Raw genomic sequence first — 26,126 nt, forward strand, 5'->3', positions numbered from 1 at the left:
GGAGCAAGCAACTAGACTTCTAGATTTTTAAACTGTGAGTAGTATCAGATAAATATCAGTAAAACAATGTTTACTTTTAAGGAAAAAAACTGTAAAGTATAAATGTCCATTGGATAGCTAAAACAAACATGGTATATTCTCAAAATGGAATAGTAAGTAGCCATTAAGAATATTATAGAGGGCCTCCCCAGTGGCGCAGCGGTTGAGCACTGGGTTGCGAAGCTGCACGCAGCCGCTGGTTTGATCCCTGGCTGCTCCCTGGCCACTGGAGGAGGGTCCCACATGGCGCGCAGACCTCTCCTGCCGCCCGCTGCTCCCCTCAGCAGTGTACTTCGGTCCTTCTGCCTGCTCTGCTCCCCGCTCTGGCTCTGGTGAATTCTCTCATCCTCTCACGCCTCTGACTGTACCCAGTGCTGGTATAAATAAATAGATCTTCAAATAAAAAAAAAAAAGGGGTCTGCATTAAAAAAAAAAGATTGTAGAAATACACTTGCTACAAAGGATATTTAATAAATAAATGTAAAAGAAAAATTACCAAAACATATTATTGATCTCACCTACTTAATAAGAAAAACTATCCAGAAGTTCCACACAGGAAGATGCTCTAACAATTTTTAGATATGATCACATTATGTTCTCTGTATAGCTCTTTTAAATTACTGGGGCGAAGTGCTAAGTCTAGCCAAAGCATCAGGACATAAAGAAAAAAAGGCCTTAACAAAATAACTAATTTGCAGACACCAAATCCCACAGCCAGAAACATCCTAGCATAATGTCTAAAGATTGAGACAGTTAGCAAAGGTCTCTCAAGAGCAACATAACCACATGTAAGGGAACTGGCAACAGGGAAAGTCATAATGGCAGTGAGTTTTAAAAATAAGTAAAATCACTGTGTCACTTGCTTAGTAAGCATTAAGTAATCTGTTTTTCATGTCAACAGGTGCAAATAACCAACTTTTTACAGAAATTGTTAAAACAATCCTCAAATTTATTACACTAAGAATTTAACAAGCTAATGCTATTTAAACATTACCAAAAATAGAGGAAAGATTATTTAATACACAGTATCTATAAGGGACAAAAGTTACCAGAATGATAAACCATTCAGTCTAATGTACAACACACATAGCAATTACTTGACGTATCAAAACATTCCTAAAGAGTAAGATTCATATATTCACCAATTTGTCCATTGTAAATAAAAAGGTAAAAAAAGGAGCAGGTAAACTCTCTAGTCTCAAAAGCCTTGGCTTCAGTGGGCTCAACAAAACAAAACAAAACCTACAAAAAGCAATACAAGGAAAAGCCTGCGGGAAATACAGCAAACAGGATAATAGAAACATACTGACTTTGTCATATAAAAACATTTATAGAATAAATTATATCATGCCTCAAAAATCACTTATTCAGTTAATCTTAACAAGAATTGAAAGGTCACTTTTTGAGGGCCTCCCCAGTGGCGGAAGAGTAAGGTCTCAGCACTGCTACGCCAAGAGTTTGATCCCCGGCCAGGGAGCTAACCCACATTTAGCACAGCAGACCTCTCTTGTCTCACCCAATGCTCCCCTTGGCAGGGTATTTCAGTGGATCTGCCAGTTCTGCTATCCACTCTGTCTCTGGTGAATCCTCTCACCCCCTGCAGCTCTGGCCTACACCCCAGTTCCTGTATGCAAAAGTAAAATGAAAGTGACTCTTTGAGATGCCCTAAGAAATTATTTACACAAGAGCACCTGTGAATATAAAGGTGTAAATTAGTCACTTCTGCTGAAATTTACACATAGAGGACTTACTACTTTTTATAGCAACTGACTTTTTTAAATTTAAAGTTTTATTTCTCTATTTTGATAATAAAGTTAAAGTATAATTTCTATATTATTGATAGCTTTAGTTGTTTAATAGTGAGATGAAATTTTGTTGAAAAATCGGCATTTATTCACTTAATATACAGATATATGAACTAATGTAGCAGCTCTCAAAGTGATCTAAGGGCATTTTCAGATGTGATAGATTTACTATTGTTATTTTCAAGAAATAATTATTTTTGAAAATTCAGTTTTAATTGCCCACATAGTAAATATCAGTAATACAATCCACACAAAAGTCCTTTGCAGTCCTTAAGTTTTAAGAGTAAAAGGGGTAGTGAGAATAAAAAAGCTTGTAAATTGCTATATTAATGCAACTGTTTTGTTGATCTACATGCACCATATAAAAGAAAGAGACCATGCTAAGGTAAAGTGGGTTTATGTTCCTACAAAGAAAAGTATACTAATGATTTAATCTCATAACTATTAGTACCCCATTATACCAATCCAAATACTGACATCAGAAAATATTAAACAAAATCACAGTTACAGTTTGTATATACTCTTCAGGACCACAAAGTTGTCTATCCCCAAATTCTTCTATGCCAATTGAATGCAGCTGTATCAGAGTTTTAATGTGAAGTGTTTCTAAGGAGTAGGGACAAAGGCAGTTGTCCAGAGGTGTTCTCCCCAGGGATCTAAAACATTCTAGGGTATGATTTTAAAATGTTCTAATATTTCTGTAATCTCCACAAAATTGCCCAGTTTGACTCTCCAGCTTTCCTTTTGATTCTCAGGTACCAAATATTCTTCTTACAAATATAGTTTTTTGCTTAATTAGCCTGGTAGACTTCCTAAGAGTTATCAACAATGTAGCCCATATGTATTTTTTTCTCTTTGCCTATAATTAGATAAAGTTTCTCAGAAAATATCTTCCCTGTTCAAATCTAATTATGTTTCACTAAAACCTATATACCCTTCAGCTTCTTCATTTTTGCTGTATCTCTAATATCGGAAGTCTTATCTTTCACATGTATAATCTTAAAATAGCCTTTCCTAAACTAAAATTCTTTAAGGATTGAGTCTTAGTATGTGGCAAATACATTATTTTTATTACCATTGTGTTACTGAAATTTCTTTTTATTCAGGAGGGAGAAGACGATGAACTAAATTTTTTTTTGTCACATAACAAGCCTGCAGGTAGGAAGCACTGAATTGTGCAGCTTCTTAAGGGCCATCTGGGCAGTAGACTTTCTACCTACTTTTGATGCCACAGAACTGTCATCTTATGGTGACAAAATGGAGATACATCTCTGGACACTGCACATTGGTATCCAAGTCATAAAAAGAGCAGAAGAAGCTAAGGCCAAAGGGCAAATACTATACTAATCCATCCTGCAACACTTTCCCAGAAGTCTCATGCAGCTACTCCTATTACCTCTTACTGTTCAGTTGAGACACAGGCTCCTTGCTGCCCCAAATAACACCTTGAGTATCACTAGGAGGATAAAGTTGCAACAAGGTGCAATTCCAGTTAAAATTGAAGGCATATTTTAGAGATCAAGAACCTCTTGTAGAGGCTGCACAAATGGCTCAGAAATGTTTAAGAACATTGAATCAACCAAAATGAATGACTAGATAAAAAATTATGAATTTTTTTTAGAATACTTAATGAATACTCAACTATTTAAAAAAGATGGAAATCATGCCTTTTGTGACAAGAATGGAATTTGAGATGATTATGAGAAGTAAAATGTCAGAAAGTCAAAGTACCAAATTTGTAGAATATTGTCAGAGACCAAGGAAGTTAGAACAAAATTATTTAGTGGATATGAATTCTACCCAGTCATGTCTCTCTTTTTTTTTTTTTTTTTTTTTTATTTATACAAGCACTGGGTACAGTCAGAAGCGCGGGAGGGCGAGAGAATTCACCAGAGCCAGAGCGGGGAGCAGAGCAGGCAGAAGGACCGAAGGACACTGCTGCGGGGAGCAGCGGGCGGCAGGAGAGGTCCGCGCGCCTTGTGGGACCCTCCTCTGGTGGCCGGGGAGCAGCCGGGGATCGAACCGGCTTCGCAGAGGAGGCCGCGGGCAGCTTCGCAACCCAGCGCTCAACCGCTGCGCCACCGGGGAGGCCCCAGTCATGTCTCTTTAATACAGGCAGGTCTTACTTTGTGTAATTCCTATATGCATGAATTTTAGTTAACAGAGTTTAGTTAAAACCCAGGTTCCCAGCAACACAGTTCAAATTTAAGCCGCCACAGTATTTAATTTAATTACATAAAGTAAAAATTTTGCTGCTAGCATACAAATCAGAACATAAACTACAGGTGCAGCATCATGATCAACAACCACCTCTTTTAAAGTTTTTCAGTGACTGGTTACAGCACATTTATTACTATGTTCACACCTAGAGAGCAAATGTGTGGTTGTTTTGCAGCCTCTACTCCCAGTAAAAAAACTCTTAAGACATTTTACAAAAATGGATACTCAAAAGAAGGATTTTGGCCTCCCTGGTGGCCCCGGTATTAAGTCAGCGCTATCAACACTATGGCCTGAATTCGAGCCGTGGCCAGGGTGCTAACCCACATATGGTGCAGCAGACCTCTCTTGTCTTATCCTTGTCTTTACCTTTATGGTTGGATCAGCTTCCAACCATTTTTGTCTTATCCGCTTCTCCCCTCAGCAGTGTATTTCAGTAAAGCTGCCTGTTCTGTTCCCCACTCTGTCTCTGGTGAATCCCCTCATCTCCCCGGAACTCTGGCCTACACCCCAGTTCTTCTACACAAAAGTGGAAAAAAAAAGGATTTGCTGAACAATGATGAAATTATAGCAAAGAAACGAAAGGTGATAAAGCTGGAAGTGAAACTCAAATCAGAAGTATATAGTATAGCTGACTGCAGAATGCTGACTTTGCTATAATTGGAGGAGCTCTGGATATGCTGCCAGGAGGTAACCACTTAGTGACATAAATACATTAAGTAAATTTACTGACATAAATGAAGAAAGTAGTTGTGATGAAGAGAATGAAAATATTCCTGAGGAAGTGATGCTGTTAATAATCTCATTAAAGGAACACTTTGAGACATTCTATAATACCTAAACCACAAGTGAAAAAATGGTTGGAAGCTGATCCAACCATAAAGGTAAATTAAACAGAATCTTACCATACTACACAAAATAGCATTTCTTTTTAAAAAAAATTTAAAAAAAAATTCATTTTCAAAGGTATATTTATTTATGTATACAAGAGCTGGGGTGCAGACCAGAGATGCAGGGGGTTGAGAGGAATCACCAGAGACAGAGTGGGGAGCAGAACAGGTACTGAAATACACTGCTGAGGGGAGCAGTGGGCGAGACAGGAGAGGTGTGCTGTGCCATGTGGGTCATCTCCCTGACCAGGGATCGAACTAGTGCTGCAGTGGCTGTGGACAACTTCATAGTGCTGTGCCTTAACCCCTTTTGCCACCAGAGAGGCCCCCAAAATTGCATTTCTTAAAATGCAATCTGGAATTTCTAAATCAAAATACCTGCAATCTCTTTTAAAAAATGCAGAGCCTTGGATCTGCCCAAGACATAATCATCTTCTAGAATGGATCAAGCAATGTGAATTTTTTATTGGCTTTCCAAATGATTTCTATGCATACACAAAATTTAAGGAAAAGGTAGACAAAATTTTGATTACGCAAAAGTGCAAAAAACATAGTAAAAATTTTTTAAGGACTGGGAGAGAATATTTTTAACATTTAAAATGGTTAACTTTTTCCATTTTCAAAGAGTTATGAAATAACAAAGAACAAGCTGATTCAATTCATAGGAAAAAAAACCCTCTTGTGGGCCTCCCCGGTGGCGCAGCGGTTAAGCGCTGGGCTGTGAGGCTGCCCGCAGCCTCTGCAGCACCCGGTTCGATCCCTGGCCGCCAGGCGAGGGTCCCACATGGCATGCAGACCTCTCTCCTGCTGTGCCCACTGCTCCCCTCAGCAGTGTACTTTGGTCCTTCTGCCTGTTCTGGCTCTGGTGAATTCTCTCACCCTTCTGCACTTCTGACTGTACCCAGTGCTTGTACAAATAAATAAATCTTAAAAAAAAAAAAAAGCCCTCTCATATCCTATTATCTCTATGTATGATTCTAATAACTCTACCCATATTTTTACTTCATGTATTTTTGGTATTTATTTTCTTATTAAAGTTCTTGTCAGAAAATCTGTTATGTAATAAAAAACTGTGTAGTAAAGAATTAACATTACCCAAAGAGAGATCTGCCCTTTTTCTCTGGATGCTGGGAGGCGATTCTTAGATCCTCAGAATGCCCTACTTGTCTGGGGGCTTTGACCACTGGACAGTCTAACAATGTGATGTATGACGGGATGACCTTGTACCAGTTCTGTTTTGCATCTGCAGGAACTGGAGGATAAAGACATCAGACCCTTTCAAGCCCTATGTGTGGATTCCCTTGCTTGATATTGATCTGTATTCTTTCCCTGTAATAAGCCATAATTTATGAGATTTACAGCTTTCAGTGAGTGCTGTGAATTAACCTGAAAGTGGTTTCAAGAATCCACTGAACTTACAATTGGTGAAGGAATAAGAGTAGTCTTAGGAACTATGTTCTCTAATTCTGGCAATCCTCTGATCACAAAAAGTAAATTCTGAAGAACATGAAAGACTTTCTCTGACCATTCTATTAAAAGAGCCTCCAGAACTGAAGTCACAATCTTCCCTCTATCCTCCTCTATCCTCCCTAGCAAGAATTACCCCCTGACACTCTGTTATATCTGTTTATCATCTGTCTCCTCTTCTGTTAACAGCTAAATTCCCAGCACTTTGAAAAGGGCCTGGCACACAGGAGCACAACTAAAACTTCCTGAATATTTGGGGTAAAGATACGGTGGCATTATTTATTCTACCAATCCTCACTTTACTTTCTCACTTTCCACAGAAGAGTAGCCTCATTTGCTACTAAAGAAAAGGCAAGACGGTACTGAATCAATTCTGAGTGCTCCTTATCCAGGACATAATACCATGTGGAAATCTTTCAAAAGAGAAGAAACTATGCCATTATTTTCTCTTGTATAAAATGAATGGCAAAAGCCAAACTACAGCCTACACACTATATCTTGCACATTTAGAAAAATCAATTCTGTCAATTTAGAAAAGTAATCTAAGAGATTTTTCACCACTTACAAAAATCAATTATTCATTTTCACCAGATTTTCTTTCATTCAGTAGATTCTAGACATTCAAAAATGTAAGCATGCTATTTCATACTAATGAAGCAATAGCCTGAAAATGTGTCTGTTTATTTCACGGCTGAGACCAGAACCCAGAAATATATCCATACAGTCAATAGAAAATTTACATATTTATACTCCCACACAAACCTTAAAATTGTTCTCAGAAGGCACTTTAAATTTATAATCATCAAAATAATGATCTTCTAGCATATATATAGGCTAAATTTCCCTTGCTACTTAAAAGTGTTACCATTAAGGTTCTTCAATATAAAGTAAAGTGTATCAGGTCAAAGAGCCTAAAATTTTTACTCTTCTTGAGACTCTACCAAGAATTAAACAGTTGTAATCACAGAATGTCCTGAAAAGTGACAGGCTGTCTCTCTAGGCACACTATCTTTTTTTTTTTAAAAGAGAATAAGACCAAATTTAATAGCATGTATACCGAATATTTACATGGTTAAATTCTAAAGAAATCGGGCAAATTGGAGGGCTATATTTTGAGCTAAGGAATGGAATAGGGACTTAAAGAGTCAAGGAGAAAGAAGGGAGTCTTACACAATGAGGAGAGGATGACTTCATATGACAAAACCTGCTTCCAGATATTTAGCCACACTATCTTTTAGTATTACTGTGCATACTGCTGTTGTAGCAATGACTTGCAAAAGATGAACTGTTGATTTAAGAATCAGTCTTCTAAAAAGTCTTGCCTTATTATTTTATATAAATAAGTCTTGCCTTATTATTTTGTGCAAATGATTTTTCTCTAGACAGAAATTAACCATGGACACCAGACATACTATAACATTCACTTTCATATTTTTTTGTAGTTATTCTCCAATTGGCATTAGAATGGATTTTATTTTTGCCACTACCTCAAAACAGGGTCTTTTAAAAATATGTATTTATTTATACATATTTTACATCATTGTTCATTTTTGTACAATGTTTGCTTTCTTTTCTAAGGTGTGGTCCCCATAGAATGTTCACCACCAATTCACCAGTGCTCCATCAGCACAGACCCTTTGTGTTCCTCCTGCCCTTATTTTGATCTCGCTCCCTCCTGCAGAATGTCTCTGACTTACAGTTGTCTGCTTATTTTTATTTTGTATTGGTTTTTATTGTTATTATTTGTTCCCCCGATTCCTTATTTGTTCCCCTAAATTCCTCCTAAAAGTGAAACCATCCGGTATTTTTCTTTTTCCTTCTGACTTATTTCACTGAGCATAATCCCTTCTAGCTCCACCCATGCTGGTGCAAATGGCATGAGTTTAACTTTTTTGATTGTTGAATAGTATTCCATTGTGTATGTATATATTGTCTTGATCCAGTCATCTATTTTTGGGCATCTGGATTGTTTCCAAGTCTTACCCATTATAAACAGTGCTGCAATAAGCAAAGGGGTGCAGGTATCCTTTTGAATTAATGTTTTTGTGTCCTATGGGTAGATCTCTAGAAGTGGAATTGCTGGGTCATACAGTAGCTCCATTTTCAGTAGTCTGAGGAACCTCCACACAGCTTTCCATAGTGGTTGGACCTGTCAAAACAGGGTCTTTGCCAATACTACTTGGTCTACAGTCTAGCTGACTCCTTCAGTTTTTAGGCAATGAGTTAGAATAGGAATTTAATTTTGAGGGGATATCTACCATCAACACCACTATACAATGTAATTTTCTATAAAGTAGTATTTCCAATAGACTTAAAAAAAATTAAACCAAAATCTAGTCATGAATGATTAAACATAAAAATGATTGATACAATTATATTTGACTTCTGTTTTTCTCTTCAGTTTTTCTATATGCCTGCCATGCTTGACTTGGAAGGGCAGAATAAGTACTAAGTAGGTCAAATGAGGAGTCAAATTACTTCATAAAGTTGCTACTGATTCCAGTAAACTTGTGCTTCAGGTAACAGGGGCCAGAGAAATACTAATACTGTAGTTTTCAGGGTTCTATAGTCACTGTAGAAAGTCTCTTTTGAAGCACATTCATCATAGAGAAGCCATATCAATAAATACTTATTTTGCATCTTTTCCTAAAAGATAATGGGGGTGACAGATTTAAAATGAGATAAAAGATATTTTTTATTTTTTCCCTAGTTAAATTTACTGAGTGGTTATTACTCACCAGGACTTCAATGGGTACCATGTTAATACTCACAAAGAACCCAGGCAAATACATTATCCCTGTCTTACAGCTATATATGGAGCTAGAGGTGCAGAAAGACTGGAGTCAGGGGTTGAACTCAGATAGGAATACAAAATGGAAGTAGAAACTAATATTAGAAGATAGACTATGACTGGTAAAGGGGTGGATACAGTTGCTAGAAGAGGTCTGCAAAAGTAAGCATAGTCAAAGGCTAGAGAGAGAACAACTACCACGACACTTTTTCATCCCACTGGCAACTCTTCAAAGGGGTAGAGGACAAAGGTAAATAACAAAGGCATTTCACTTTAAGATCCACATTTAGTGTATAAATAGAGATATTCAAAGAAATAAGTGGGCAAGATATTTTCAATTTAAGAATACCTATAAGGTCCTAGGGATTGGTAGCTTTATTAATTAGGAGCTGAAGTGCAAATAATCTCTCTTGACAAATAGTTTCCTCAGTAATTAAGACCCAAGTGTGATTGAGTAGTGGTACAATGTTCTTCTCAAGAAATACATTTTAAAGTTATGAGAGTCAAAGGGAAAAACTAATTCAACTACAGATTGCCCATAACTTCTAGTTTATAATGTTCATAACGAGGTTAACTGACTCAGTTGATTTCAAAACTGGATATTCTACTTGCCACTAGAACTGGAGAGAGATTTAAAACATTTTTAATATGCATGAAATTATAGGTTATTACACAAGGAAACTGTTGAAGCAAATGCTTCAGAAAAATACCATTTGATTGGCAGTTCTATTTACAGAAATAAATCCTCCATTATTAACAAATAGCTATTTACTATATTAAGGCCCTAGGCACCATTACACTTGTTTAAAAAAACTACTAGCTTACTAAAAAACTGTTATCAGTTGTTACGCCTCCATTCCTAAAAGTTGCTTAATTTTAAGAGTGCCCTATTGATAATACTGACAAAATCTTTCTCAAGGGCATTTCTGGGGCACCTTCACTTCCGAATATATGATCAGAAGTCTTTTTTGTTTTTTAAATATATTATGCCTTAAAAATACAAAGCCAACAGCATTTAAGAATAAATAATCTCGTTATTTCTTTATGGACTTCAAACTTTAACACAGAAGTGTAGGGAAATTATTCAGTCCACATTATAAAAGACGATCAAGAACTCTAGACTTTAAGAATGTGAAACAATACAGACTCAAGAAAACAATGTGCACAGAATTCAGAAGCGAAGGGGACACAATCAAGCACGATTTGTAAAGAGTTAACCACCTGCTTATTTTATCACTCTTTTGAAAAGAAAAAAAATACATAATAGAAATAACTTCTTAAAAAGTGCTGACTCGCACGAAAAACATATGCCCCATTTATCATTTCAAACAAGCACTTCTGCCAATCTTAGTACCTGCTGTCCTGACCTCAAAACAATCAAATTTACTTCCAAGAGGCACTAAATTGGAACACCAGTCACCATCAGTTTCAACTAAAGTTGACCTCTTACTTTAGAAATCTGTCTACCATCACATCTACCTCTTTAGAACTAATGTTTGATACCTTCTAAGTCAGTGATTTTTGAAGGGGATCACTAACCTGAGAAAAACTCTACGTTTACGAACAGGTTCATTAGTAGTAACATCATACCGGTTAATTTTCGGTGCATTTTCAAGCAAGCGACTGCAGGAGACTAATTAGACATTCCAAAGTGCCGCGGCCGTGAGTCCGCCAGTGAAATAAAGGCAGGAGTGTCATTAAACCCAAGTAGCGAGTCGGTGACCCCAACCAAATATAGTGCATGCATTCTATTTTTTCCCTCCAATTCTTACATTTACATGATAATTTATGAGCAAGTAATTAATTAATTAAAATTCAGTGTTCAATGAACTGACCACTGGGATAAGGTAGTTTTAGAAGTTATGAGAAAATTTAAAGTGACTGTGGCAATATGCATGGATCACACACGGGGCGTGCATCCTAGACGCTACGTTTTTCCAGACCCCTTGGGCCAGGAAGGTGAGCCCCGGCCGGGGGCGTGGGCTGGGTGCAGTGGGGAGGCGAGAGCCGCGGGGACGCTGCACCGACACGCCTCGGAGGCTGGAAGGGCCGGTCCGTCGCCCCGCGGACCTCCAAGCCGCAGGCGCCGCCCCCCGGGCCCCCAGACTGCCGGGCCCAGCACCCCGCGGGCGCGCCCGGCCCCCGCCCGCTCCCGCATTTCCCATTTCTCTACCTTTTCACACAGTGTCCGCACTTGGTTCTCGTTCAGCTGTTTGCACTCGTTCAGCTGCTCGACCCACTGGTCCAGCTCCTTGGTGAACGCCTTGTCGTCCATGGCGGCGCGCTCCCCGGCCCCGCCGCCTCCCTCCCCCCTCCCCGCCCACCCCCGGCCCCGCGCCGCTCCCCGCTCCCGCCGCCGCCGCCCCCAGCCCCCGCGGGAGGAGCCGCCGGGGCGGGCGGTCGCGCGCCTCACGCCCCGCCCAGGCCCGGCGGGCGGCTCCGGGCGCGCGGGCTCCCCGAGACCCCCGCCCGCCCCGGCTCGCCCGCTCGCGCGCCCCGGGCGTCGGGGAGGAGAGCTCGGAGGCCGGGGGGGCGCGGCACGGGGCCGGCCGCCTGACAGTGGCCAGCAGCCAACGGCGCCCGCCCGCCCGCCGTCCTCTTCGGGTCTCTCTCCCCGTCGCCGGCTCCTCCTCGCTCCTCCCCCCGGTTTCCGTCAGCGGCCGGGCATTTCCGCCGGGAAAAGGCGAGCGGGCGGTGCCGCGGGGGCACGGGACGCCAGGCTGCAGCGCCCCTGTGTGGCACGGCGGAGAAACGGTCCGAGGAGGCCCAGAGTCGCCAGGGTTGCTCCCTCTGCCTGTCGTTTTCCTTCAGTTCTGGCCCCGGGCAGCCTCTCCGGCGTCTTCTTACACGTGTTTTCTCTGGGAACTAAATCACCACCGTAGTGTCCTGCGGTGTCTTTTCATTCCTCTGAGAGAATTGGGAAGCATGCGCCTTTCCTCAAAGGCTGACTCCCCAGTCTCCCGCTCTCCCATAGCAAGTATTCAATATATATTGAGTGAATAAATGGATTCATGCTAGTCTTGTCTCTGCCACTGAGATAAGAGACAATAATCCTAGCTGTTGGGCTCCAACACCTCAAATATCCCTTTCCGGATCAGAAAAATGAAATGATTTTTCAATTTGTGTCCCTTTTCAGCTCCAGCGTTCTTCACTGCACTTACTGCATTCTTTACTGAATTCTTTTTGTTTATAAAAGATTTATTTATTTATGCATACAAGAGTTGGGGTACAGGCCAGAGATGGGGGTGGGGAAGGGGTGTGTGAGAGGACCACCAGAGACAGAGTGGGAAACAGAACAGGCAGATTGACTGAAAATACACTGCTGAGGGGAGCAGCAGGTGAGACAGGAGAGGTCTGCCTCACCATGTGGGTTTCTCCCTGGCCCGCTGGGGATCCAACTCGTGCTGCAGAGGCTGCGGATTGCTTCATAGTATGGTGCTTAACCCCTTGCACCACCAGAGAGGCCCTGTTTACTGAATTCTAATGATTTGCTCGTTCAACAAATATTTTTGAAGACCTGCAATTGCAAGATCGTTTGCCTAGCTGATGCTAAACCACACTTGCTCCATTAGAGGTTCATACTACTTACCCTGAACCCAAGTGGGAGTAACAAACACCCTGATTCAGAAGGCAAGGGATCCAAGTCTGTAACTTCCTAACTATGTCCTTGAGCACAAATCTCTGACTTCAGTTTCTTCATCTGTTAAAAAGGCTCAATAAAGCCTATTATTCAGGTTGTGAAGATTAAAATTTACAAGTGCTTGGGCCTCTTTGGTAGTGCAGGGGTTAAAGTCTCAGCACTATCAAGCTATCATCAGCCACTACAGCATGAGTCCAATCCCCAGTCAGGAAGCTAACCCACATGGCACAGCAGACCTATCCTGTTTCACCTTCTGCTCCCCTCAGCATTGTATTTCAGTAGATCTGCTTGTTCTGCTCCCCACTCTGTCTCTGGTGAATCCTCTCACCTCCCCCACCCCACCTCTGGCCTACACCCCAGCTCTTGTATGCATAAATAAAGAAAAAGAAAATCTTAAAAAAAATTCAGAAGTGCTTATCCAATAGTGCAGTACGGTAACATGTTAATTGCCTTATCCCACCTATACAACAGTTATAGAAAGCTTTGAAAGATAACATTTGAACTGAATTTTGAAACTTCTCTTGAGACAAAACTTCTAAGAAAGTTTATGTGAGTATGTGGAAGGGGATGGAAGCAGAAGACAAATGTGTAAAAGACTGTAGTCTATTAGGAAACCTACAAATACTATTAGCAACAGGTCATATTTCTGTTTTGTTACTACTATTAGTAGCTACTAATAGTAGTAACAAAACAACTGAAGAACAAAACATGAAAAAGTGATAATACTGAAAAGGATGGGTACCTGTATGATTGCGATAGATATTGCAGGTTCTGAGGTTAGTCTATAAAGATTTTTTTTTTATAGAGGCATGTTTTATTTGTTTGTTTGTTTGTTTGTTTTGTTTATACATGCACTGGGTACAGTCAGAAGCGCGGGAGGGTGAGAGAATTCACCAGAGCCAGAGCGGGGAGCAGAGCAGGCAGAAGGACCGAAGTACACTGCTGAGGGGAGCAGCGGGCGGCAGGAGAGGTCTGCGTGCCATGTGGGACCCTCCTCCAGTGGCCGGGGAGCAGCGAGGCTTTGAACCGGTGCTGCTTTGAACCGGTGCTGCAAAGGCCGCGGGCAGCTTCGCAACCCAGCGCTCAACCGCTGCGCCACCAGGGAGGCCCTAGTCTATAAAGATTTAAAGGAGGTTCAATTTCAGCTAAACTTGTAAAGGTCAGAATGAAGGTGGTGTCTTCAGAGTTCCTAGGAAGATGGACTGAGAACAGAAAACACATCTTGAGGAGAAATAGAACTATGAATAGTGGTTAGGAGCAAGGTCATTAAAACAGAAGCATGTTTCTGGAATGTGACAGAATGTCCTCAGATTTGGGGTTAGGGCGCTACTGTGAAAGTGCTTCTGTAAAGTTTTGTAGTGTTATGCTGTAGACCAAATAAGAAATCTTTTTTGAGTTCTTTCTATATGCTAAGGGTTTTACATCTACCTTCTCATTTAGTGCTCCAATAATCCTATGAGACAGGCACTATTATTATCCTGTGTTTTACAGATGAGAAAACAAATGCACGGACGTTAAAAATACATTCAAGTTACACAGATAGTATCTGGTAAAGATTAATCCTCAATTTTGGTACAGGATGTTGACTATAGTTAATAAAACTATATTACATATTTGAAAGTGTAGTAGATCTTAAAAATCACACAAGATTTTAAAGATCATCACAAGAAAAAATTTTGTAGCAACGTATGGTGACATGTGAGGTAGATTTAATGTGGTGTTCATTTCACAATGTGTGCAAATATCATGTAAATTATACCTCAATAAAAACAAACAGAACCAAAAAAATACATCTGTCTGATTTCTATTCTGGTGCTTTATGATATATGAACTCTGAAGTCTGAACAGGAGTAAGGAAAACCTTGCATATTTTCATTTTTTTCCAAAGCTAGATTATTATGAGTGGTTTAGATTAATTATAAATAATTACCTAAGACTAAGATGTATCTTTTCCAAATTTCAAAGCTGCCACTTCTGGCATTACAACAAAATCAACATTTTGTTAACAGGAAAGAAAAACATTTGTGACTAGGGCTAATGACTGTTACATAGGTAAAGAGTATGTCAAAACTATATGGGTTTATCTATCTAAAGTTGACTTCTGCATGTTTTTTAATATCATCCTTCAAAAAAATTACATGGCAAAAAACCCATTGAGTGAGAAACACACTGGTATATTTATTAATGCTGATACTGACTGACAAGGTAGACAAAAATGTCAAGAATTGAATGGGTTATTATTCACTTAAAAACAACATGGATGGAGCTGGAAGGGATTATGCTCATTGAAATAAATCAGAAGGGAAAAGAAAAATATCGGATGGTTTCACTTATAGGAGAAATGTAGGGGAACCAAATAAGGGTCAGGAAAAAAAATTATAATAAATTAAAAGTAAAAATAAACAGGCAATGGGCCTCCCCGGTGGCGCAGTGTTTAAGCGCTGGGTTGTGAAGCTGCCTGCAGCCTCTGCAGCGCTGGTTAGAGCCCCGGCTGCTCCCCGGCCACGGGAGGAGGGTCCCACATGGCGCGCAGACCTCCCCTGCCGCCGGCTGCTCCTCTCAGCAGTGTACTTCGGTCCCTCTGCCTGCTCTGCTCCCTGCTCTGGCTCTGCTGAATTCTCTCACCCTCTGCGCTTCTGACTGTACCCAGTGCTTGTGTAAACAAACAAACAAACAAATAAATCTTTAAAAAAAATAAATAAACAGGCAACTATAAATCAGAGCCATTCTTCAGGGGAGGAGGCAGGAGAGGGATCAAAACGGGAGGAAAGAGCACAGGGGACTATGGTGATGGTGCACAATGAATTGGTGGTGGGAATTGTACAGGGACTGCACCTCAGGAAAAAGCATACATTGTACAAAAATGAAGAATGATGTAAAGTATATAAATTTTTAAAAAGTTAAAAAAAATGCCTATTTTTTAAAAAATATATATCCAAAAGGGCAGCTTTATTATAAAAGGGAGAGAATGAGGGCCTCCCTGGTGGCGCAGGGGGTTGAGCGCAGTGCTGTGAAGCTGTTGCGGTGCGAGTTTAACCTCTCCTGTCTTGCCCCGCTGCTCCCCTCAGCAGTGTATTTTGATACATCTGCCTGTTCTGCTCTCTGCTCTCTGGTGAATCTTCTCACCCCCCCACGACTCTGGCCTGTACCCCTCTTATTAAAAAAAATAAATAAAAGGGAGAGAAGGATAAGGACACGTGCACAGACACAAGTGGGCGGAAAAAGCTGCCCTTAAAGGAACAGATTTGCTGAGAGAAGCCTGCATGGTTGCAGGCTGGCGGCCTTGAGAAGAGCGGCCTCCGCTGAGGGAGGTCAGTGAAGAGCAGCCCTGGTATGGTGCAAGTCAAGGGCTAGCATATAGGTTGCTGCCCTCCAGAGGGAGAGAATTGGCATAAAGAAGCACCTGCATAGGCACAGGTGGGCAGAAGGGCTGCTGCTAAAAATAATGGCTATTTTTTAAAAAATTAAATTTGAGATAAACTCTGTAAGTCAAAATTTGAAAGAGTGATAAGAAATTGGAAACTTTAAGTATCTCAAAATTAATCAAGCAGAAATACAAGAGACACCCACAAATTGGTAATAAAGATTTTATGGATAAGAATTACAATATATATTAAATATCGATAGACAAACTTTATGCACTTCACTTGATATACAAACTTCACTTGATGCACTGAGATCCTGATTGAAAAAATTTTAAATTGAAGTACCATTGGTTTACATCATTGTTAGTATTTTGGAAATATAGGATCTCCTCCTTCAGGTGTAGCTATCACCACCAAAGTACCCATAGTTCACCACCACCATAGTCCATTGTGCTTTCTCCCCACTTCGTTCTCTTGAGATCCTGATTTTGACAGCACTTTTGGGGATCTATATAAAATAAAAACATGGAGAGCATTTGAGTGGAATATGGAGCAACAACTTATGAGTCAATAGATACTGAGATTAACACATCTGAAAATGTTCCACATTTCTTCACACAAACCCAGTTGCTAATAACACTGAAATGCTGGAACTGTTATAGAGCAACCCCGATATTAAACAGGTTCCTGGCTGTGGGTCCTCACCCGTGCGCTTTAAAGGGACTTATGAATACTCTACTACAGACACACGCAAAAGGGTTAATAAAGGTTTATTTACAAGAGAAAAAGAAATAAGGAAAATATACAACTCAGGGAGAAAATAGGGAAATAAAGTCTTTAATGCGTCCTACCCGATCCGACGACCTGGAAACCCAAAGTCACTCTCAGAGCTGGCCGGACGCTGTGAGCTGGCGGAGAGCCAAAAATGGAGGTCCCCAAAGCCCACGTGTCTGCCTTTTGTATCCACCTGGCTACTTAACCCCACCCTCAGGTCCCAGCCACCTTCCCTTTGGTGGTGATGGGATTTGGAGTTCCCAGTGTCTTTGGCTTTGACCTGGGGTCGGGGTGGAGTCCACAAAGCCTATATGGAATTTGCTTTGGGACATCCTTTTCCCCCTAACAGAACTGCAAGAAGTTACTCTGGGCTTATTTATATATTGGCATTTCTTCTATAGTTTTGAATCTACTGAATGTCATGGGCCAATAAAAAAAAGTCTTTAGCAGTAATCCTATTTGTCTATTGCTGGGTTTCCAAAGTTTTGTTAATTTTTCCAGCTTTTCAAAGAAAGTGAAGGAAAAGATAAACAGCTGGGACTACATCAAATTAAAGACTTTTGTACAGCAAAAGAGACATTACCAAAACGAAGAGACATTCCACTCATTGGGAGAAAATTTTACAAACAATAGCAATGATAAGGGACTATCACAAAGATCTACAAAGAGCTGATGAGACTCAACAAAAACAAAATAAACAATCCAGTCAATAATGGGCAGAAGAGTTAAAAAGATACTTCTCCGAAGAGGAAATGCAGATGGCCAACAGGCATATGAAAAAATGTTCAACATCACTTGTAATCAGGGAAAAGCAAATCAAAACCACAATGAGGTACCACCTTATACCAGTGAGAATGACACATATTAAAAAACTAGCAACAACAAATGCTTACGAGGATGTGGAGAAAAAGGAACTCTCCTGCTCTGCTGGTGGGAGTGCAAACTGGTCCAACCACTATGGAAAGCTGTGTGGAGATTCCTTAGACTACTAAAAATGGAGCTTCCATATGATCCAGCAATTCCACTCCTAGGTAAATACCTAGGACTAAAAAAACATTAATTCAAGGGCCTCCCCAGTGGCGCAGCGGTTGAGCGCTGGGTTGCGAAGCTGCCCGCGGCCTCTGCAGCGCCGGTTCGATCCCCAGCTGCTCCCCGGCCACCGGAGGAGGGTCCCACATGGCGCGCAGACCTCTCCTGCCGCCCACTGCTCCCCTCAGCAGTGTACTTCGGTCCTTCTGCCTGCTCTGCTCCCCACTCTGGCTCTGGTGAATTCTCTCACCCTCCCGCGCTTCTGACTGTACCCAGTGCATGTGTAAACAAAAAAACAAACAAACAAAAAAAAACCAGCAAACAAATAAATAAAAAGCATGCCTCTATAAAAAAAAACAAAAAAAAACAAAAAAAAACATTAATTCAAAAGGACACCTATACCCCAATGTTTATTGCAGCACTGTTTACAATAAGTAAGACACATGGAAACGACCCAAATGCACAAAAATAAATGACTGGATCAATAAGATGTGGTATATATACACAATGGAATATTACAGCAATCAAAAGAGATAAACTCATGCATTTTGAAGCAACATGGATGGAGCTGGAAGGGATTATGCTCAGTGAAATAAGACAGGAAGAAAAAGAAAAATATCAGATGGTTTCCCTCATAGGAGGGATGAAGAGGAAACAAATAAGGGATCAGGAAGGAAGAAAAAGTAATTATAACAATTTATAAATCAAAATCAACAAGCAACTATAAATCAGAGACATTCTGCAGGGGAGGAGGAGGGAGCACAATCAAAACAGAGGTGGGAAGAGCACAAGGGACTATAGTGATTGTGCATGGTTAAAATTAACTTTATAACTTCATATTCTCAAATTTCACCTGCTATAACTTTGCTTATTAATATTGTCATATTTTCTCTTATACGGAGTAATGGGTAAATCTTGCTCCAGTATGAAACTGTAAGATTTATCTTCCCACTTATATGTCTTGTAAGCAACATATAATTAAGAATATATCTAGTCTTTGTTTCTGATTCCTGGCACAGAGCTTGCAAAACTCTTAAAATTTCCTGAGTTACAGGAGTGTCTTTTTTTATATTAATGAGGTGATTCATGGTGGATCATGATTCAGTTTCAGGGTGTGGGCTGTTCACCAGAAAATCCAACTGCGTATAAAATCAGCCAACTTTGGGACAGCCTGACCTCAGGGCTGGTGGTGAATTTAGAGACTGAACTACACATCCAATAATTTAATGAAAAAATGCCTACATAATGAAACACCAATAAAAGCTCTGCACACAAATTCTATGAGCTTCTGAGTTGGTGAACACATTTATGTGCTGGTTGGATGGGGTGCCTGGAACCCATAAAGAGAGAGGGGGCATTGGTGCTCTGCATGCCCCTCTGCTTCCAAAGATCTAGTCTTAGGCAACTGATTGTTCCTGACAGGTATTCTTTATAATAAAGTTATAATTGAAAGCATAGTATTTCAGTGAATGCTGTGAGTTCTACCAAATTTTTGAAACCAGAGGGGCAATAGGAACCCCCAATTTTTAAATTTATATGTATTTTACATCATTGTTCATTTTTAAGCAATGCCTGCTTCCCCCTGCCCTCCATCCCAGCCCCGCCTCAGGTGTAGTCCCCGTAGAATTTTCTTCTCCAATTCACCCATGCTCCATCACCACAATCCCTTGTGCTCCTCCCTCCCTCTGATGCCTCTCCCTCCTCCTCCCCTGCAAGATGTCTCTGGTTTATAATTGTCTGTTTTTGTTTTGTTTTGTATTGTTATTTTTCCCCCTGATGTCTTATTTGGGTCTCCTATATTCCTCTTATAAGTGAAACTCTCTGATATTTTTCTTTTTCCTTCTGACTTATTTCACTGAGCATAATTCCTTCTAGCTCCATCCATGTTGCTGCGAATGGCACTAGTTTATCTTTTTTGATTGCTGAATAGTATTCCATTGTATATACCACATCTTCTTGATTCAGTCATTTATTTTTGTGCATCTGGGTTGTTTCCATATATCTTACCTATTGTAAATACTGCTGCAATAAACACAGGGAGGAAGCCCAAATTTCTAGCTTGTTAGGAGTACACCAATTCTTGTGGTTGAATTCTGAAATGGGGATAGTCTTGTGAAGGACTATACTTGTGGCGTTTGTGCTAACTCCATGTAGTGTTAGAATTGAAATGAATTACAAAACACCCAGTTAGTGTCAAGAATTTAGTGACAGAACAGGGCAATATATTTAAGATTTCACCTTAACACATTTTTTGACAGTTGAACTTAAGACATTTACCATTTGGTTAGCCCTATGTTTAGCTTATTGTCATCTTAAATAACACTTTTAAAAATAGTTAAGGGGCCTCCCTGGTGGCGCAAGGTGTTAAGCACAGCACTGAAGCTATCTGCAGCCTCTGCAGCACGAGTTCTATCCTGGCCTGCCAGGAAACTATCTACATGGTGCAGCAGAACTCTGCTGATTCGCCCGCTGCTCCCCTCAGCAATGTACCTTAGTCAATCCACATTTTCTGTTCCCCACTGTCTCTGGTGAATTCTCTCACCCCCTGCACCTCTGACCTGTACACCAGTTCTTGTATGCAAAAATAAATAAATCTTTAAAAAATAGTTAAATTTTAAGTTGCCATGGTTACATATTTTTTTTAGGTGCACGGATATAATTTATATAATTTACATATATATTTATATCCTTTTATAGTTTGCTATGGAAATAAATTTCCCACTTTCTTTTGGGTCTCAGACACACAGGTAAAATTATATTATAGCACATAGTCAACAGATCTGTACAAAAATCTGTTCTCTCTCACTTCATACACAATCTCATTTCTTTCGCTTGAAAAACATCCTCATATATTTGGTACATCCTGTGTAAAATAAATACATGTATTTCATGCATGTAATATGTTGGTGTTGTACTATACATTTCACTTTTCCTAACTTTTCATTTAATGATCATTACTGTATTTAGTATTCGCTTCTAACTTCTAGTGTATAGTGTTTCACTGGATGAACCCGGTAATATTTTATATATCTGTCCAATACTATTCACATTACTGATATATTTGCTAATGAGTGTAAAGTGGTATCTTGTTATGATATACATTTTCCTGGTATTAGTTTGAAAATATTATCGTACATTTGTTGGCCATTTGAGACTCCTTTTTGTGATTTACCTATTCAAATTAAAGATGTTAAACATTCCGGTTTTGCCTGTTGATTTCCAAGAGTTTGTTCTTTTTGTTAACACCTAGTTGGTTTTGTGACAAATAATGTTTCTAAGTTTGACATTGTTCTGTGGAATTCTTTGATTAGAAACTGTCCTTGTCAAATCCATTTTATTTTCCTTCTTGCGCATTTTGAGTCTTAAATCGTTTACTACTCTTAGCTGCATATTTTAGTTTATTAACTCTTACCATGTATTTGTTTACTGTAAAAAGTAGGGATCCAACCAAAGATGTAATCATAAGGAAATGTCACACAAACCCAAACTGAGTATCATTGTGTAACTTTTTTCTTTTTTTTAAAAGGAGTAAGCATCTTTTTTTTTTTTTTTTTTTTTTTAAAGATTTATTTATTTATTTATACAAGCACTGGGTACAGTCAGAAGCGCGGGAGGGTGAGAGAATTCACCAGAGCCAGAGGGGAGAGCAGAGCAGGCAGACTGACAAAGTACACTGCTGAGGGGAGCAGCGGGCGGCAGGAGAGGTCTGCGCGCCATGTGGGACCCTCTTCTGGAGCCCGGGGAGCAGCCGGGGATCTAGCCAGCGATGCAGAGGCTGTGGGTAACTTCGCAACCCAGCGCTCAACCGCTGCGCCACTGGGGAGGCCCTCATTGTGTAACTTTTCTTTTCTAAAAGTGTCAAAGTATAAAAATCAGGGGCCTCCCCGATGGCGCGAGGGGTTAAGCACCCCACTATGAAGCAATCCGTAGCCTCTACAGCACAAGTTTGATCCCTGGCCGGCCAGGGAGCAACACACATGGCGAGGCAGACCTCGCCTGTCTCGCTCACTGCTCCCCTCAGCAGTGTATTTCAGTCAATCTGCCTGTTCTGTTCCCCACTCTGTCTCTGGTGAATCCTCTCACCCTCCACACTTCTGGCCTGTACCCCAGCTCTTGTATGAATAAATAGATAAATCTTTAAAAAAAAGTATAAAAATCAAGGAAATGATTCAGACTCTAGAGACTAGGCAATGAAATACAATAAGTGATTCTACGCTGGATCCTTTCCCTGTAAGCCCCATTATTAGGACAAATGGGAAAAATTATAATGGGATACAAAGATTAGATGGTAGTCATATGTTGGTATTAACTTCCTGATTTTGATGGTTTTATTGTTATATAGAATAATTCCCTTCTTTTAGGAAATAAAAACTACAGTATTCAAAAGTGGTGAGACATATAGCAATTTTAGTAAATTGCTCAAGAATAAAAAATTTCCCACTTTTTAGTTCAGATCCAAATGCAGGAAAAATCAATAATCCTTTCCTAAAAACTAGTAATACTGCATGAACAATTGTTCACTTACCAATTTTTTAAATGGAAAATATGCACCTCAACTCCAAATTTGCAACCAATTTCCTAAAATGTAACAAAACTATAATTATCCAGGTAAAAATAACAGGCTTTTAAGCAAAATGCTTAAAATACAGTAGCATCTTCTTCTCTATCACAATTGCTGTCTTACTTGCTTTCCTTTTTTTTTCTCCACAGCTTTCTTCACTGTGTTCTTATGTAGTAATGGACTCATAACATACCAGACAAAACAAGGGATACACAAGGAAGGTTAAATATGGAAAAATGTTTTTAGTACAAATATACAGTAGTTGAGAAAGGTTCATATTATCAGTTGTTATCAAGACACCTTTCATGTTTTTGACACTTAGGGCACTTAGAAAAAAAAGGTTCATTTTTATTTGTATTTGGAACGTAATAAGACTTTTTCTTTTTTTTAATTTAATTTTTATATTCCCCATAAATTGCAACCCCCATATTTTGACCCCAATCCTTCCTCCCCCCACCCATAGTGTGTCTCTGGTTCATAGTTGTTTGTTGATTTTGATTTTTTCTTTCTTATAGTTATTCTTTTTCCTGGTCCCTTATTTAGGTTGTCTAGATTCCTGCCATGAGTGAGACCATCCGGTATTTTTCTTTTTCTTTCTGGCTTATTTCGCTGAGTGTGATCCCTTCCAGCTCCATCCATGTTCCTGCAAATTGCATGTGTTTATCTTTTTTGATTGCTGAGTAATATTCCATTGTGTATCTGAACCACATCTTCTTGATCCAGTCATCTATTTTTGGGCATTTGAATTGTTTCCAAAGCTTAGCTACTGTAAATAGTGCTGCTATAAACATAGGGGTGCAAGTGTTCTTTGGAATTGATGGGAATTGATGTTTCTGTGTCCTTTGGGTAAATACCTAGCAGTGGAATTGCTGGATCATATGGAAGCTCTATCTTTAGTAGGTTGAGAAATCTCCTCAACACAGCTTTCCATAGTGGTTAGACCAGTTTGCACTCCCACCAGCAGTGCAGGAGAGTTCTTTTTTCTCCACATCCTCACCAACATTTGTTGTTGCTAGTTTTTTAATATGTGCCATTCTCACTGGTGTAAGATGGTATCTCATTGTAGTTTTGATTTGCATTTCCCTGATTGCAAGTGATGTTGAACATTTTTTCATATGTCTGTTGGCCATTTGCATTTCCTCTTTGGAGAAGTTTCTTTTTAGCTCTTCTGCCTATTTTTTGACTGGATTATTTTCTTTGTTTTTGTTGAGTCTTGTCAGCTCTTTCTAGATTTTTGTGATCAGTCCTTTATCATTACTGTTGTGTGCAAAAATTTTCTCCCAATCGGTGGGGTTTCTCTTTGTTTTGGTCATTGTCTCTTTTGCTGTGCAGAAGCTCTTTAATTTGATGTAGTCCCAGCTGTTTATCTTTGCCTTCACTATCACTGCTTTGGGTGATGCGTCTGTAATGATGTCTTTGAGATGCATGTCATGTAGTGTTTCGCCTATATTTCCTTCTATATATTTTATGGTTTCAGGTCTTATGTCTAGTTCTTTGATCCATTTTGAGTTGGTTTTTGAGCATGGTGTGAGGTAGTAGTCAAGTTTCATTCTTTTGCATGTAGCAATCCAGTTTTCCCAGCACCATTTATTGAACAAACTTTCTTTGCTCCAATGCATATTCTTTGCTCCTTTGTCAAAGATTAGTTGACCTGTGGGTTTATTTCTGGGTTTTCTATTAGGTTCCATTGGTCTGTGTGTCTGTTCTTGTTCCAATACCATAGAGTTTTGATTACTATGGCTTTGTAGTATAGTTTGAAATCTGGGAGAGTGATGCCTCCATTCCCTTCTTTTTTTTTTCAGGAGGGTTTTGGCTATTTGGGATTTTTGGTGGCTCCATATGAATTTCATCAATATTTTTTCTATTTCTTTGAAGAATGACATTGAAATTTTAATTGGAATAGCATTGAATCTGTAGATTGCTTTTGGTAGGATGGCCATTTTGATAATGTTAATTCTTCTGATCCATGAGCAGGGGATGTCTTTCCATTTCTTTGTGTCTACTTCTATTTCTTTTAACAGTGTTTTATAGTTTTCTTTGTATAGGTCCTTTACTTCTTTTGTTAGGTTTATTCCCAGGTATTTGATTTTTTTTTGTTTCAATAATAATAAAAGGAATGGTTTTCTTGATTTCTTCTTCAGATTTATTGTTTGTATATAGGAAGTCTACTGATTTTTGTGCATTGATTTTGTATCCTGCCACTTTACTAAAATGATTGATTAGTTGAATTAGTTTTTCTGTGGAGTTTTTGGGGTTCTCTATGTATATTATCATATCATCCACAAATAGTGGTAGTTTGACTTCTTCCTTGCCTATTTGGATTCCTTGTATGTCTTTCTCTTGTCTTATTGCTCTGGCTAGGACTTCCAGTATTATGTTGAAAAGCAGTGGTGAGAGTGTACATCCTTGTCTGTAATAAGACTTTTTCTAAGCTGCATGTTGTTTAGATGTTACAAGTTGGGGGGGCAGATAAGAGTATTTTTTCCATCATTAAACTGGTTGATAAAACATCAAGGGATATATTTTACATGAACTTTGGGAATTATGTCAAGAATAATAATTAGATAAATGATTATCAAAAGAACAATGTATCATCTCACATCCATTAAGATGCCTACTATAAAAAAAGATAACAAGTGTTGGTGAGGATGAGAAATTGTTACTTTTGTGTTTTGTTGGTGGGAATACACAACAGTGTAGTCATAATGGGAAACATCATTAGATTTTTAAAAACTATGAGAAAATTAGGACTAGGACAACCATGAGATTCAATAAGACCAATTTTGTATAGTATGAAAGCAGAGCCTTGGAGAGATTTGTGCACCAATATTCATAGCAGCATTATTCACAAGCGGTAGAAACAACCCAAATGTCCCCCAGGGCACGAATGGACAGACAAAATGTGGTGGTATATACATAGAGCAGAATATTGTTCAGCCTTGAAGAGGAAATTCTGACGCACAGTACAATACAGATAAGACTGTAAGGACATTATGCTAAGTGAAATACCTTACAAAGAGACAAATACTATATGACTTCATTTATGCAGTAGCTACAGAAGTCAGTATCAGAAAGTAGAAAGGTAGTTGCTAAGGACTGGAGAACATGAAAAGGGAAGCTGTGAATGAGTTTAGCTTGGGCTTTGAAAAACTTAAGGGTTTTAGAGATTGGTGGTACAATATGAATATACCTTACACTAATGAATTGTACAATTAAAAAGGGTTAAGATGTTGTGTATTTCATAATTTTAAAGAATCAAAATTAAAAAGAACTTCTACCAGGAAAAACATTAACCGTATGTTCTGTGGATGTGCATTTATTTCCTTTCACTCCTGTGGCAAACCCAGGTTTGGGCCAAGTGATAACACCAAGTCATTATGCTAGATTGGTATCTTGTCAAGAATGTAATCTATTATTTCTTTTTATCAACTTCAATCGTTCCATGGGAGGTGGAAGGTGGGATGTGACGTGTCCCTTTAACTTCCTCATTATACATACATTCACACACACACTGAGATCCTTCAAGTTATTTTCATACTTGTCTCCTC

General features: G+C 39.4%; 1 protein-coding gene across 1 annotated transcript in view; it reads right to left on the reverse strand.

The window, feature by feature from the left end:
- PPP2CB (protein phosphatase 2 catalytic subunit beta) overlaps positions 1–11,762 on the reverse strand; it is a 29,842-nt gene extending 18,080 nt beyond the window's left edge. Inside the window, exon 1 of the mRNA XM_037526009.2 lies at positions 11,383–11,762. Within this exon, the coding sequence (XP_037381906.1) occupies positions 11,383–11,484 (102 nt within the window). The 5' untranslated portion in view covers positions 11,485–11,762. The remainder of the gene's footprint in view (positions 1–11,382) is intronic.
- Positions 11,763–26,126: the final 14,364 nt, after the last annotated feature.

The sequence above is a fragment of the Talpa occidentalis genome, unplaced genomic scaffold (assembly GCF_014898055.3).
Source record: "Talpa occidentalis isolate TD23 unplaced genomic scaffold, MPIMG_talOcc4v2.1 talOcc4.4, whole genome shotgun sequence".
NCBI classification, from domain to species: Eukaryota; Metazoa; Chordata; class Mammalia; order Eulipotyphla; family Talpidae; genus Talpa; species Talpa occidentalis.